The 15,102-nt window shown below is 38.6% G+C and overlaps 2 protein-coding genes across 6 annotated transcripts; one reads left to right on the top strand and one right to left on the bottom strand.

Moving 5' to 3' along the window:
- The first annotated feature begins 826 nt into the window (after window positions 1-826).
- On the top strand, window positions 827-9,738 carry zgc:162989 (uncharacterized protein LOC100037351 homolog). Of its 2 annotated transcripts, XM_027000249.2 has the most exons (4): window positions 827-1,220; window positions 6,963-7,043; window positions 7,488-7,520; window positions 7,777-9,738. In XM_027000249.2, exons 1-4 carry the CDS (start codon window positions 1,047-1,049, stop codon window positions 7,843-7,845), a joined length of 357 nt encoding a protein of 118 aa, XP_026856050.1. In that variant the 5' UTR covers window positions 827-1,046; the 3' UTR covers window positions 7,846-9,738. The 2 variants fall into 2 exon arrangements, with proteins under 2 accessions (XP_026856050.1, XP_026856051.1); XM_027000250.2 differs by lacking the exon at window positions 7,488-7,520.
- Window positions 9,739-9,910: 172 nt separating this feature from the next.
- On the bottom strand, window positions 9,911-14,787 carry zfyve19 (zinc finger, FYVE domain containing 19). Of its 4 annotated transcripts, XM_027000245.2 has the most exons (11): window positions 14,545-14,786; window positions 14,342-14,463; window positions 14,194-14,247; window positions 13,956-14,116; window positions 13,731-13,873; window positions 13,151-13,253; window positions 12,316-12,549; window positions 12,028-12,104; window positions 11,589-11,696; window positions 11,117-11,292; window positions 9,911-10,363 (listed from the first exon to the last, which is right to left on the bottom strand). In XM_027000245.2, exons 1-11 carry the CDS (start codon window positions 14,596-14,598, stop codon window positions 10,282-10,284), a joined length of 1,314 nt encoding a protein of 437 aa, XP_026856046.2. In that variant the 5' UTR covers window positions 14,599-14,786; the 3' UTR covers window positions 9,911-10,281. The 4 variants fall into 4 exon arrangements, with proteins under 4 accessions (XP_026856046.2, XP_026856048.2, XP_026856049.2 ...); XM_027000247.2 differs by lacking the exon at window positions 14,545-14,786 and having other exon boundaries at window positions 13,956-14,021; window positions 14,342-14,434; XM_027000248.2 differs by lacking the exon at window positions 14,545-14,786 and having other exon boundaries at window positions 13,956-14,021; window positions 14,194-14,266; window positions 14,342-14,423.
- Window positions 14,788-15,102: the final 315 nt, after the last annotated feature.

Here is a 15,102-nt window from a genome sequence, read left to right on the forward strand (position 1 = left end):
TATCATTATTGGTTCTATATGTCTCTTACACTGAGTATGATCATACTAAATACATTTGATGAGGTATACGTGTTTTTGGTTGAAATCAGCAATCTCCTTAGAGATGGATTATGAATGTATGGATAACTTGCTAAAAATGTTCCCTCTTCTGGAGATGTGTATAGTGTGTGTCATATTAAATATCACCAAAGCCCAAAACCAACCCTTCACTGTAAATATGTTTTCTGCATAGTCAACATTAAAAACGAATGCTGTTCTGTATACACCATGATTAGTTTTGATACTGGGAAAATTCCTATAATTATTGGCTAACACAGAACTCAATTTGCAGTAGGCATCAATGTGCACCTCATAATAACGATGTGGTTTGCTTACCCATCAGCTTTCATTTGCAGAAATACATTCTCTCTGTGGGACTGATTTCCGATTCATTACTCTCCGCTGCTTCCCAGCATAGTGTATTAAACCTGTATAAAATGCTATTAGCTCTGAAAATTGGACAAAACCTCCAAGATAATATTGAATACACTGTGCACTGTGGGCATACAGAGTAAGCGGAGATATTGGAGAAACATGCAACATTTTCCCCTTTCTTAAAATCTCTGCAGTTTTCCTATGTTTCCGTGTGACCTGGAATATGGTGGATATAACACAAAGTCCTCAGTGCAGTGGCAATATATACATAAATAAGTTTCCGTATGATCCTGACCTCTGTCACTCATCTTAAACTCTTTATCAGTCTCTGTGTGATCTATGCTCACTCACTCTCTTAAAACACCCTGGAAGAGAAGCCACACACACATACACACACACACTCACAAAAAAGCCGTCTTTCATTACAGCCGTCCACTGGGAGCAGGCAGCGAGAGTATAGTGGAGGGAGAGAGGGTGGAAGAGTGCTGAAACAGAGAACCAGCTACAGGGACTGTTGGAAAAAGAGTGAGGGACGGTTGTGTTAGATCCAAGCAGAGAGACAGAGAGAGAGGGAAAGAGAGAGAGACGGCTTCCCGACTTCTCTCCTCGTGTTGTGTGTGGCCGTGGCAGGCATGGCGTCGGAGCCAAGCACCCAGTCCAGGGTGATGTTTCAGACCAAAGAGGAGGAGCCCCCCCATCGCAAGCTGGGCAAGCTAACAGTGAAATACAACCGCAAAGACCTCCAGAGGAGACTGGACATTGAGGAGTGGATCGACGGGCAGCTGCATCTACTTTACGACTGTGAGGTGAGATGGAGACAGGGAGAGAGCGTGAAAGACAGAGAGAGGACGCTGGTATTGTGTGTTAGATTGGTTTCTATTGGTCCTGAGGGTGCTGTGCATTTTCATCTGGTTTGAGTCCATCTTGAAATAGGGAAGGTGTTCAGTACTCACTCAGAGAAACATGGCAGCTCCACTTCTTGCCAATGAGTGATTCACTGCTAGTTTGTGCCAGTATAATTATGGATAGCTGAGACTAATTATTTATTACAGCACCTTAAAGTTTATAGTAAAGACTAGTATTGATGCCATATGGCATGTCATGTTTGATATTTGAATGACCCTAAAATATGTATGTTCAGATTAAATTTGATCGTTATGCGTTCTTAGAACATTTATTTTCCAGCAAATCCAACAATGATGACTTAGACAGAGTTGATGCCACTTTTAAAGTGACCAAATTTATGAAAGTCTGTTTATAGTTATTTTACAGATGATTAAAACAGCTCATTCTCTTGGCTAAAGATTAACAGTTATCCCTGGGGTGACTCAGGTCCAGACATACTGTAAGTAATTCCTATTGCTGATGTTGGAAGTCTGAACCCATCAAAGAACTTGAGAAGTTTACTGTTGCCATTTCAGCAGATTTGCCCATGTGAGTGATCATTTATACATAGACACAAACAGCATTTACTTGTTCCCTTTCATGTGTTTCTACATATTTCTTGTAACGTAGAAGTTAAATGATTTTTTTAACACTAGAGGCTGGATCACAAAATCGCTCCATGTTTCTATTTGGGGAGGTGAAAAAAAAGAAACCCATCTAATCATTAGAGCTGCACCAATGCACCCAGCTGTCTCTGGGGATACCATGGCAACAAGTCTCTGGCTGCCATGTGAGACAGACAAAACAGATGCACGATGGGGCATGGAGAGCACAATGACTGCTGTAAGGCATGTGCGGAAGATGATGAAGACAACAGAATGCAGGCAGACACCTTTTCTTACTCTCAACGCACAGTACAGATAATAACATAACATAATGCACAATTTGCTATTTCAAAATGCAATTTGGCATTTTAGAGCTTGGACCAGGGCAGGAGGGTGGAATTCTGCTCTGAACTCCTACATGGAGCTGTGTTGTAAACATCGGCTTATCTCGCTTCGCCTCCCCTACTGGTGATTACTGGCATGCTCTTTACAGACTGAAATTGCTACGTAGGCGGGCTTGTGCCAACGGAATGAAGCTGCCTGCCCACTGTAGGTGGCCAGGCGATCAGGGTAAAATTTTGTTTGGAAGAGAGATGGACAGAATGCTTTCTGTGGTCTGATAAAAGCTGGATGGCTTCAGTGAGCATATATCTTTTTAAAACAGTTTCCCTTTTGTGACTGATTGAAGCAGGTATTCATGTAACATCATTATTCATTTTAGTCTCTCTTAGAGAGGTCTATGTTTTTGACACTTGAAATTTTCAAAGATATCCCCCCTAAGCATTTGTGACAAAGTTTAGCAACATCTTTAATTGTGTGTGTGTGTGTGTATGTGTGTTTGAATATGAAAATAACCTTGAATTGTATGGTAAATTTCATAGAAAACATAATAACCACTTTACCACAATATGGTAACTTCATGGTAACAAGATAAAAAAGCATTCAGGATAGTGCTCTCAGCTAGAGGCTGTCTGAGGTTTGGCAGGATCCCTTTTCTCACTGATACCTGTGCGGTGGTCCAGACCACTCAGCTGCTGCTCTGGCAGACACCCACCCTCTCCCCAGCTCTGTGTTCCCCTGGCCCATGCTCTGTCGGCTTCTCACACCTGAGACAGGCCCGACTGATTTCTAATAAACACACACTGGAGTAGCCCAGAAACTGTGCCCAGAAACTGAAAAACACCATGCGCCCTTAGCTGTGGCATTAAAATGAAGGCTTTGTTTGTACCCTACATACAACCAGAGGCACACTGAACCTGGGAGGCGTTTTTGAGTTCCTCCCCTCAAGGATGGCATATACAAGTCATTTTGTTGTAGGCAGAGTGCCATTCTTTGTTGTACTGTATCCCATCATTAGGATGTTCTTTCAGGCCATATGAGTAAGGACTTCACTCCAACAATATGATTAAATGTTCAATTTATTATCAGCTTAATTCCTATCAATATAGTGCAGTCAATATAGTGCATCTTTTTATTATTTTTAGAGGAAGATTGTATGCTACACAAAATGAACAAAGGCAAGTTGTCCTTCACACAGTACATAATATAATTGCTGTAGGCTAAGAATAACCTTCTCCCAAACACACACACACACAACCGGGGGGGGGGGGGGGGGGTGGGGGGGGGGGATGCTGCTCCTCTCCCTGTATAATAACAGCTGTAATTAACTGTTGAGAGCTAATCCTGTTTTCTACTAAGAACACTTAGCTAGGTGCTAACTCTGCTTGCTAGTCATAGAACAGGAGTGTGGCCATGTGCTTGTCCACATGGTTGGTAAAGTTGCTGAATTTTGCATGGCTTGGCTGAAAGGTTACGCAGTGGCTCTGCCAATTCTTCTGTGTGGAAGGGTTTACAGTCAGCCCTCTGTGTCACCAAGTTAATTATTCATGTTCATCTCCAATGTATGTGGCCACTCATTGGATCTCAAAGCAGCTCTGTGCATCTTAGACATCACTAGCATACCTCAACATTAAAATGAATAAATCAACAATATTAACAAAGAAGAGTTCCTACTTGCAAGGTCATTAGGAGACATGGCAATATGAGAGTATCTGGGTGGAGACATTTATAAAAGTGCAGTTAAAAGGCACTCCATTCATCTTTATTCAAAGCATCAAACCTAGGAAATGTCCTGTATTCTAAACATCAATATTGTTGGCACCCAAAAGTGCACTTGTCAATATGGAGCAAAGGGCTACTATCCCAATCCCCATATCAGAAATTATCATTGCTAATGGAATGAGAAATATAACCTTTGTGCCCAGTGATGATTCAGTGGCAACACCCTCTGATTCGTTGCCAGGGAGTGCTGGAAGAGCCATGCATTTAGTAATGGATCCACTTGAGCCAGTCACCCTTGCCCAACTTCCCATGTGCTGTCATTCAAACACTGAACAAAGACAGTGATTAGCCAGTGATTAGCCTCTCTGGCTTGCTTTTCCTGATAAACAAGGCAAGTGCTGCGGTTTGGTACCATTCCACAGTGCCATTTCATGGATTCTCTCACTGGAGATTTTTCTGTTGAAAATCTTGTTTTAGCTGTGGTAGCAGGTTTCCTCTTAACTGGCTTTAAATAGCTTAATCACTAATCATGGTGCATAAAGGAATGAATGGCAGAACCTCAGGTATGTTTTTCAAGGGTGCGGTGGTAATGGCTGCTGTATTACCTCAATAGCCAGCTCTGTTTTGCACAACAAACAAAACTGCCTTCAGAAGGTGCTTAGCATTGTGTTAACACAACAAGTCTGACCTCTCAGACTGCACAATATTTGCACAGTATTCAGGAATGTGAAAATAGAGCTAACATGACCAAGTAGAGGTTGCAACTCTCTTGCTCATGAATGAATAATGAATTAGATCATAACTAGCTACAATTTCCAGGTACTGGAAATTGCCTGGAGAAACAGAGCCACTGCCAATAAATTAGCCCTCCGGTGAGTAAAGGGATCATGTCACTTATGTTGATCATGTTCTAATGAGTAAAAACAATTATGAACTACGAAGTTATGACAATGTTAGATTACTACTTTTTTCTTTGGGTACACAATCAGTATATGTGTATATACTGTATATGTGAATATAATTTCTGGAGACTGGGCAGTGGTAGCTCAGTGGTTAAGATACTTGAATTGTAGTCAGAAGGTTGCTGGTTCAAACCCTGGCACTACTGAGTTACTGCTGTTGGGCCCCTGAGCAATTGAGGGTTAAGGGAACCCTCAATTGGTCAAGTTGTAATCAGTCATAATTGTAAGTTGCTTAGGATAAATTTGTCAGTTAAATGCTGTAAATGGACACCTCAAGGACTTGTTGAAGTCATAACCACTCAAGGTTTAAAGAAAGACTGTCAACACTTTTATTTTAATATAATGTAGAGATTTGTACAGCTATGTTGTATAAAATATCTTTTAGTGAGTCTAAAAGTATAAGAATCTGTAGCATAATTTCGCCTGACTGCTGCCCTTTGGGTCACTTAGGACTCAGTGAAGCTTCTCTCTAATTGATTCCCTCTTCACTGAGCCATAGAAGCTGCAGGCTCAGCCATAGAAACTGTCTAACATGGAATACTGCATTAAACTCACTGGGTTTTGAAATGGGCACTTTCCCTTAGGTCAGTGTACTAAGTGTGCTGACTGAGGATTGGGGGTTGGGAAGTAGTCATAAGTTACCCATTGATGTAATCAGCAATGATTTTCAAATCCAATCATCCAAAATTCCTCTTGAAAGGGTGAAAATTTCTCAGTCAACCTAAGAGTCAGTTCAGAATAACTAATTTAATTAGAGTATGTTTTACTAAAGCATTTAGCAAATATGAAACCTGAAAATAGATATGTTATATATGATGGCTGAGGAGGCTTCGATCTTTGATGAAGCCACATTTTAACACAGATTAAAAAGCTTTGATAAGTCTCCTATTTGTATACAGCTGATATGACTGATTGAGTTAGTGTATGAATGAATGCTCCTAAAACTACAAGTGAATCTTAATGAGATTAACTTAAAAATTAGGGGGAAGCAGCATGTTTCATAGAATTTCAAGCAGCTGCACTGTGGTAATAATCAAAAAGGTAATCTAATCATGTAAAAATCTTTTCCTTTATATTGTTGGAAAAAACTGGTAAATTGCAATCCAGTTTTGTAAATATTTTATTATGTAATGGGTTCCCCTTTTCAGCTCTCAGGCCATTGTAACTGAATATATCATGAATTGAATGGTATTCTAGAGTTGTTTTCAACCTATTGATCAATATGCTTTCCTAGAGGTTGATTTTTTTTGTGTGGTGTTTGAAGTAAATTTTTTTTTTTCATATTTTAATTTTCATTGGTAACCTAATGAAAGTATGAATGTGGTAGCCTAATGTAAAAAAGCAGCATTCTTCTAAATATAAAAAATAGTGAATTTAAGAGTAATACCGATTTCCTTCCAAAAATGGGCAATTTAATTTAATCACATAGCTTTTCTGCATAATGTACCCTACAATGCTGCACTAGAAACTCTGGTTTCTTAATGGACCATCTTAATGTTTAACATTTAGCTTTATATGGCATGCTGCTTGCATCAAGGTGAAGTATGTAAATATCTGTCTGTCTGTGTTCTGATGGATATAGAGGAAGTAGGCATTGCAGAGGTTGTAACAACTGCAACATACCTCTACCTTACAAAAATATTCATGTAGAATAAAGTGATTTAAGAAACACAACAAAAAATCAGAATGAAAAGGCTGTGCTGATATATAACCTTGTTAATATTTAGAAAATATTTCCAATACTATATTTAAGCACTTTAACACAAAAGGTAGATGCTAACCTGAATCACACAATTAATTAATCGAAACACCAATCTCATAATTTTATAGAAATCATGAGAAAAATTGCACCTGAAAATATAACCACTTCTAATCTTTCATACAAGTTGTTTTCAGTGATGTTCTTTCCTATGTGGGACATTGTTGGGAGAATTAATTCAATGTGTAAATTCCAAGTAACTAATCATGAGTAATTTCTTGCAGATATTAAGTATAGCCATTGTTACTGAGTATGTAATTATTACCTTCTTTTCAGGAGGAAGAGATTCCTGAGCTAGAGATTGACATTGATGAGCTTCTGGAGCTCTCAGATGAAGAACAGAGATCCAGACTAAATGTAAGTTCTGAATTTTTCCTACATTATGTTATTCAGAAAGAAGCAAAGCATCTGCTACAAAACAAAAATGCAGTGGACAATGAATATACTTTAAAACATTCAAATTTCAAATGTCAAACACATAAAGAACACTCTAGGATGTAGGCATAGACTACTATATAGAGAAGAGTCCTTCAGCATAGCCCCAGAATTGCCTTTCCCCACAAGATACAAACCAACAGAAAGATGTAAGCAGTAAGCAGATCACCTTACAGTAGGGCAGTGATTTCATACATACTGCTAAAGAAAATACTTAAAAATAATAAAAAAAAAAATCAAGATTCATAACAGCGTGTGCCGTATGGTCAGGTTAATCAGTGAGTTCCGTCTCCGCAGGGCTGAGATGATGGTACAGTTTTAAGATGAAAGCATTATTTTATTTTTTTTTTTTTAAATCCCCACCAGGAGCTTTTGCAAGAATGTGGAAAGCCAAAAGAGGTACAGTGCATATTCCCACTCTCCAAATTAAGAGACTCAGGATGTCAAAGAGAGTAAAGAATAAGAACCAGAATGCTGTTTTCACTTGTTTATGTTGGTGTCTCAAATTCTTTGAATGCAGAAAAGATATGAGAGAAAGGTTTAGTATGAGGGAGAAAACTTCAGCATGCCTACCTTTGGGGACGTTTCAATGTACAGCAAACCTCAAGTCCATTTTTAGCATTCTTCAAATACACTTGTCTCTTCGTCTTCCCAGGATTTTATCAATGGGTTGCTTTATCGGATGAAAGGCCTTCGCAAGATGTCAGGACCTCTCAAGAAATAATCCTAGGTCAAAGTCTACAAGCTGTGAATAACTCCATCCTCAACCCATAATGCATAAAGAATTGAATGCCTGTTGAATTATGTAGAGACACTGAATTCCCCTGCACAAATGGGTCAATAAGGGAGCTGTCCATAAATGTTGTTTTTGTGTATTACTATTTATGTACAGTTCTTATACTTTTTTTCCAGCAGACATAGGGTTGCATTATGGATTATAATGTCTATTATTCATTTTTTGTGATTTGTACATTTTTGGTTGCCTATTTATGTTTTTTGTTCTGGAAGGATTATGTGTGATCATAAAGAATATCTTTTCAAGTGTACATAGGTGGTGGTGTTTAGCTATATGTAACATTTTTACTTGGTTTAGTCATTAACTGTTTAACTCTGAATGATCTTCAAACCTGAAAGATCAGAGAATAGACTAGTCTCAAATATACAAGGAAGTATGCTCTTTCGCAGAGAAGACAGGAAGCTTGTTGCTCTTTCCAAATTATCTGTAAATTTTTTTCTTACTCGTTTTTTATGTTGCTATATATTTGGGCTTTTGTTAAAGTTACCACAGGCAGTATGGAAACTGAACAGAAATGTCATTGTGCCCAAAGACTCAACTAGAACTATGTGTAAAATACTGCTTGCGAGATGGCATGGTCTTCAGTAGATTTTACATTTATGTCTTAATGTCTGTAACATTCTGAAATGTCACTGCTTCATGAAAGCACCCCTAATGTCTTGTTCTTTCTGAGCATGTAAGAAGCTTTCAAAACTCTTAGAAAACCACTGACATTTTCATACAATGCAGTGACACGTCAGCCATTACAGAATGAATGAAGTTACGATTAAGGACAGACACATTACTGTGGGTCCATAAAAGGGTAATTGTGTGGAAGACATTACAAAGTGGCAGCATTGTTCCAGTTTTCAAGACAAAGTTCAGTGTGGACAGTGTGTGCTTGTTTGCAGATATTTGCATGTCTTGTTCTTATTGCACAGGTATAAAAGACAGGTTTTGTTCTTAGTAAGGGTTCATGGATGCTCAGTGTTACTAAGAATACAGGAATTCATGAGCAAATTCAATACATAACAGGTAAACCAAGGCAAAAATCATCTGCTGACAACCAGAGTTTTGCTGGAAATATCTGTTCCCCAGCAATCTCTCAAAGTGCTTCGCTGTGGACCCAGAACATATACAATCCATAATGGCTGCATCTGTACATAAGCTATGTTCTGTTTAATGCCACAGTGTAGGTCTGACCCGAAAACAACATGGAACAGGGTCTTAATGGCCCACTCTCTGTAGCTAAGCCCACTCTATATGTCCCCAGAGTCAGTGGATAATGTCTGCTAATGCTGACACACTTCCTATACTTATCTCTCATCCTTTCTTCAGCTTTCATTCTGCCTCTTTCTACCCATAAGGGCAGATCTCTCTCAAACACCTTTGCTTCTATTTAAGCATTTGTGACTTAAGTGAACTTGCCAATACAATCATGACACAATGTAATTAAGCGTACAGAATTCAATAGCTACAATATGACATCTTGTTAAAATCTCATCTTTTAAAAGGTATGATGTGATTTACTGTGTTATAAAGCAATCCTGGATCAGATAGGGGTCAGAAAGCGAGAGGAAGAGAGACAAGGGCCGTGGCTTCCTTCAAGTGAGTGTCTCAGTTAGTGGGAGTGACTCAAGAGCCTATAGGTCTGCTCAACATAACACCGTAAAGCAGCCAGACCATTCACCAGACACTGGCTAGACACTCAGACACACACTATGCCACTCGGAAATTCAGTAACCTTTCTTTGTCACCTGCAGATAATGTCAGCAGCATCTGTGGGATAGATACTGTAGATTGTAATAAAAATGTGTATGCCAGACTGCCATACAAAGACAATCCACAATGTTTCAGTGACAGACATATATTATGTGTCATAGCTTGAAACATATCTAAGCAAGGTAAAAGGAAGTCTGGGTTGAAAAAAGAAACCCTCAGACACTTAAGAGTAAATAAACACTTAAGATCATTGTGTGTCCCAAGTGAAAGAGGTAAAATGGAAGTGAAGGACTGAGGTGAAGGATTTATTTATTATTTATGCATTTTCCAGAAACATTATTCAACAAATAAATAATTTTAACATTCCCCCATTTTAAGTCCTAAAACCAAAACCCAGTGATAACTCATTAACCTAAGACAGACACTAAATATTACTGAAGACTACTTTGCTCCTGGGATAATTACATCAGCTGTGATATTTTATATTTACCAGACTGAAAATACCTGAAATACATATACGAAAGAAATACATCAGACATTTTCACAACCCATGCCATGATTTTTTAGCAAGTTAATAATTTACAATACCTGCCTTCATCAGTCCTAAAATGGTGGTTATCTGTATGATACAGTTAGCCAAAGAAAATATCAGTGTTCCTGAAGTTATGTGCTTCGCTTGGCTTTCTTAGGGGCAGTGTAACTTGATGTACGGTGCTCTTCTCGATCATATCTGTCATGGCCTTCCCTGTGAAGGAGAAAAAAATGTTTATATTATATTATATATATAGCACACACACATACATACATATATACATACACACACACACACACACTTCCATGATGTATCTTATGCCATCATGATTGTGTGTGCCTGTCAGACATATACACCACCCCGCTCTTTATCGTGTACACACAGGGATGTGTGTGTGTGTGTGTGTGTGTGTGTGTGTGTGTGTGTGTGTGTGTGTGTATGTGTCTATGCCCCAGTGAACAGGCCCAAAATAAAGCAACTTAACCAAAAAAGGCATATTATCCTTAGTCAATATTTAATCAAAAACACTTCCAAAAATTTGTTTACAGCTCAATTACATATACATTCTGATCCACAAATAACTATTCTTTCTGCATGAAGTTTAAAGGCAATTTCCTATGTGCCATAATACCTACTTTAATATAAGTGCACAGTAAAGTTCTGTTTAACTAAATCATAAGAAGCAAATTACTACAAATGGTTAAAAGGTTAATTTGTCTGTATTTAGTTCAAGTTCAGTTTATTTGTCACATACATAGGCATACATAGTATAACTTGCAGTGAAATGGTTTAATTGGACCAAAATGTACTTTAGCATATCCACTAGGCTAGGCTGTCCTGATACTGTACACATCAATAGACAATATTGAAATCATCTAAATGGGAAAAGTGTTTTAAAACAAAACAGAAGTTATTTATTATTTTTATCATGGATTCAAACAGCATTTTTAACTGGTCATTTCCTACCTAAAGCAACGGTTGCAGTACAGGTCTCGGTCGCATGTGTGGCATCGAATGCTGGCATCCTGATTACATATGCAGCACCAGGGCAGCTCTTCCTCTTCATCCTCCTCCTCACTGTTTGAGCCAAGGCACAAAGTGGCGGTAGCTTGAGGCTTGGAATTAGACGACTGAACTCGGCTCTTCAACAAAAATACACATCTGATTCTTACTTGAGACCACATACTATTATTTAAGCAAGCTCAAACTGACTTATTTGACTTAACAAACATGTACTTACAAGAGAAGTGCATCAATTTATTTTCTATGAATGTTTTCCTTACATGTAATATTCTAAACACATTGCAGATAAGGGTCTATTAAGTTTATAAGTGTTGCATTGAAGTTGGTGCCCCCTCATGGAATAAGCATGAACTTTATACAAACTGAACATGAAACAAAATTTCTTAACTATGGGTCTTGGTTGTGCCATACTAACATGCTTCCTGTTGGATTTGGGTTTGTGTGTCTCTATGTTTTCTGGGCCACTTCGCTCTGGAGGGATGTTATAACCACTGGCCTCATCTAAAGCAGCCTCTTCTGACAGCTGAAAATCAGATCAATGTATGCATGTAAAATGCACAGTATGACAAATGTATTTAAAAAAAACAAAAACAAATATACTATGATAGGAAAAAGTAAAAAATGGTTAAATAAATCACTAAAGCTGTGCATAACAATGCTCCCTATGCTTTTGCTGCACGGCAGTAAATTTCACTGCACTTTCGGTGCACTGCATTAAATGGTCATTAAATTATAAGAGTGTACTAGTACAAGTCATCATAAATAAAATTATGTATTAATAACTGGAGCAGAAGGAATGTGGGAAAGAATGTCATTTTAATCCTAAATAATATTTAAGCTTAATGTTTACAGACCCTTTTTAAAACCCTGCTGATGAATTCTTCTTCTGTCTCTTCTTCACTATCGGGTTGCTGGAACTCTGTCATGGTAACTGAAACAAAAAAGACCTCTGTATGTATAAGTATATGAAGCACCCCTTTTGCTAGGTTCCTAAATAGGTATGCATCAAAACAATTCAGTAAACCAGTATCTAATATAAGTAATAAAATGATGTCCATTTCAAGTACATTAGGGTTGGATTTTAGCACCAAGTATCTTAGAACTGACACCAGTGCAATATTGATAGAGGAGTATGAGGTTACCATGGTCTGGGTTATGTCCCTGCAGCAGGGCCAACCTCTTGGCCATCAGAAGCAGCTGCTCCTGGCTGTGCTCCTCCTGGCCAAGCTCCTCCATGGCTTCGGCCAGCATGCGGCTCTTCTCCTCCTCTAGCCACTTGACAGTCAGCCGCTCATCATCCAGGTTCTCATCCATGCTCCCGGCATCGCGTTTGTTGAGATTGTTCAGGGAGCTGACTGAAGCCTCCGAACTATCAGCTAGAGGAGAGCAGGACAGTGCCATCAAAAGCACTTAGTGTTAACGCTCCACACCAACCCTGTTTCTGTGACAATTATTCTGAAACTGATTCCATGTTTTTTAATCTTTAATACACCTCACCTTCCACTTTATTAGTTATTTATCACAAACACCTTGTATCTGACCTCAAAGGAGTGATTAGCTAGACATTTTGGAGGTTGACCACTCTCAACTCAACAGTGACACTGATGCACGTAAAAACTCCAGGATCACTTATGTGCCTAATACATTCATACTAGCACAATACCCATCACCACGACACTACTACGTTAGAGTGATTGCTGTGTTGAGAATGATCGCCCAACCAAATAATACCTGGTCAGCAATGATATTGTGGTCAGGTACTGCAGGGAGTGGCTTAGGACCTGTACACTTTAACAGATGAGCTCTGTAATTGTGCATCTATAAAATGGGTGTTTCTAATAAAAAAGGTGATTATCATAAACAGACAAACTTCACCTAAAGTTTTTGGAATCAGGCTAAACTATGAAACTAAAAACTGAGCTGAGGTGAAGTGGACTAATTTTACACTGGCACTAGGTATGGCAGTGTAATAAATACCCTCAGGATGCTGTTGGTTGTCAATGGCAAATTCCTCTGTCATCTGTGTGATTAAATCATTGGCCTGTTCCATCTGAGTCCTGGTATCAGGTGGCTGGTGAACCTGCACACACACACACACAATCTCAGTGAAGCAATGTTTTATGGCATAAATAATAATTAATAGCTTTTTGTGTGTATTGTATGTTTGAATTTTGAATAGATACTGTATGTGGCTGCCATTTTGGTTTTAGATGAGTGATTTCATAACACACCCAACAGCTGAACATAAATCATAATGATAGAGCAGATCTCAGACTTTGATAGGGATAGAGAGAGGAACTGTGCTCTCCAGTGGTAGTGACTGGATGTCTACCTTAGATAAATCTGTAGGTCCATGTTGCATCAATATTTCTTTTTTTCCAGGTATATTCTCATTAGAAAGCAATAAAGGATATAATGCACAAACCTGTAACCAGCATCTCTCCTGACATTTCATATTGTTTCATATTCTACTGGAACACTGCATTTTGTGCCACTGTTGGAATACACACAAGCACACAAACACAAACAAACAAGTGAGTACACAGAGTGTACTCACAGGAGGTGGTGCTTGGGAAGGAGCTGTTCTTCCTTGCAATGTTGCCAAACGGTCTTCTATCTCTTTAGCTGAAGGCACCGGGTGGACTGGAACCTTCAAAGCAGCGAGGCGAGACTCAATCTCCTTTTCCGTTGGTACTAACTCTGTATATGATGGAGAAGATGATACATGCCTTGCTGGTCTGCAGCAACATATCTTAATCGTGTTAACTGTGGATACACTCACTTGGCTTGGTATCCTCTTTTAGCTTCTGGAGTCGCTGTGCAATGGTCTGGTCCTCCTTACTTAAGCCTTTGGTTGGAATAAAAGATAATGTGCTATTCTTTCCACTTCCATGATCTGAAGACTGGTTTGTAGCTTGTTTGGCTTCAAGAGCAGCAACCCGCCTGCAACACAAGACTACTGACAAACCACAGTGGGGGAAGAAGAAACTTTCACAAGCAAAGAGGTCATCAAACCTTACTTTTTGTAGTTTTCAGGTGGGGACCATCTTGCAGCATCATTCTTTTTTCTTCCACTGCATGTACAAAACGCCACTTCATTTAAACGCTTCAGTGACAATATTATTAATCAGTCTATTTACACAAATTATGCACAACTGGAGTTGTCACCTTGTGAGATTCCCGTGACACTGCTTGCAGACTTTCTGTTCAGTATTGCCGTAACGTGACACCAATGCACTGTATGTCAGGCACCCACAACAGAACGAGCGCCCACAGTTTTTGCAACCCAACTGCAACACAATTAAATACTATTTCGTAAAACTTAAATCTATTACCACTTTTACAATATACAACAATACTAACAAACCAACCTCTTTTTTGAAGATATTGAACTTGGAAGCGCAACCATAACATCGATTATTCATAGTGGGCCTCCTCGTGGGACTGTTTCTGCACACGTCTTACCGTTGAAATAGTTTATTAATTCTCAGTATTTAATAGAACATACAGTGCACTTAGTAATTAAATTTATCTTTAAATTACTAGCTAAGAAAGACAAAATTGCTTGCTACGTAGATGTCGTGATCAGCTTATATGATTTACCTGTCAAGGAAGAAAACAGGAAGAACAATAGATCACGGTAATTGTAGTCCAGGAAAAGTACTCATACGTGATATTCACCTGAAGTAACTTATTCGAATCGAATTCGAATTCAGACTTTTAAAGATATAAATAACTCGGATATGTTTATTACTTTGTGGCAGATTAGTTGTCAATAATACGTAGAAACAAAAAGTTAAACTGTTCTCCAACATCATTACCAGCATACTTTATGTACTGATACGCTCCGTTCGTTTGGGTCGTTGCAGGAATTAAACTACAAAGGTTAAAACTTTGACGTGTTTAAATCGAATAAAAGTATTCAGTCA

Source organism: Electrophorus electricus, chromosome 13 (assembly GCF_013358815.1).
Source record: "Electrophorus electricus isolate fEleEle1 chromosome 13, fEleEle1.pri, whole genome shotgun sequence".
NCBI lineage: Eukaryota > Metazoa > Chordata > Actinopteri > Gymnotiformes > Gymnotidae > Electrophorus > Electrophorus electricus.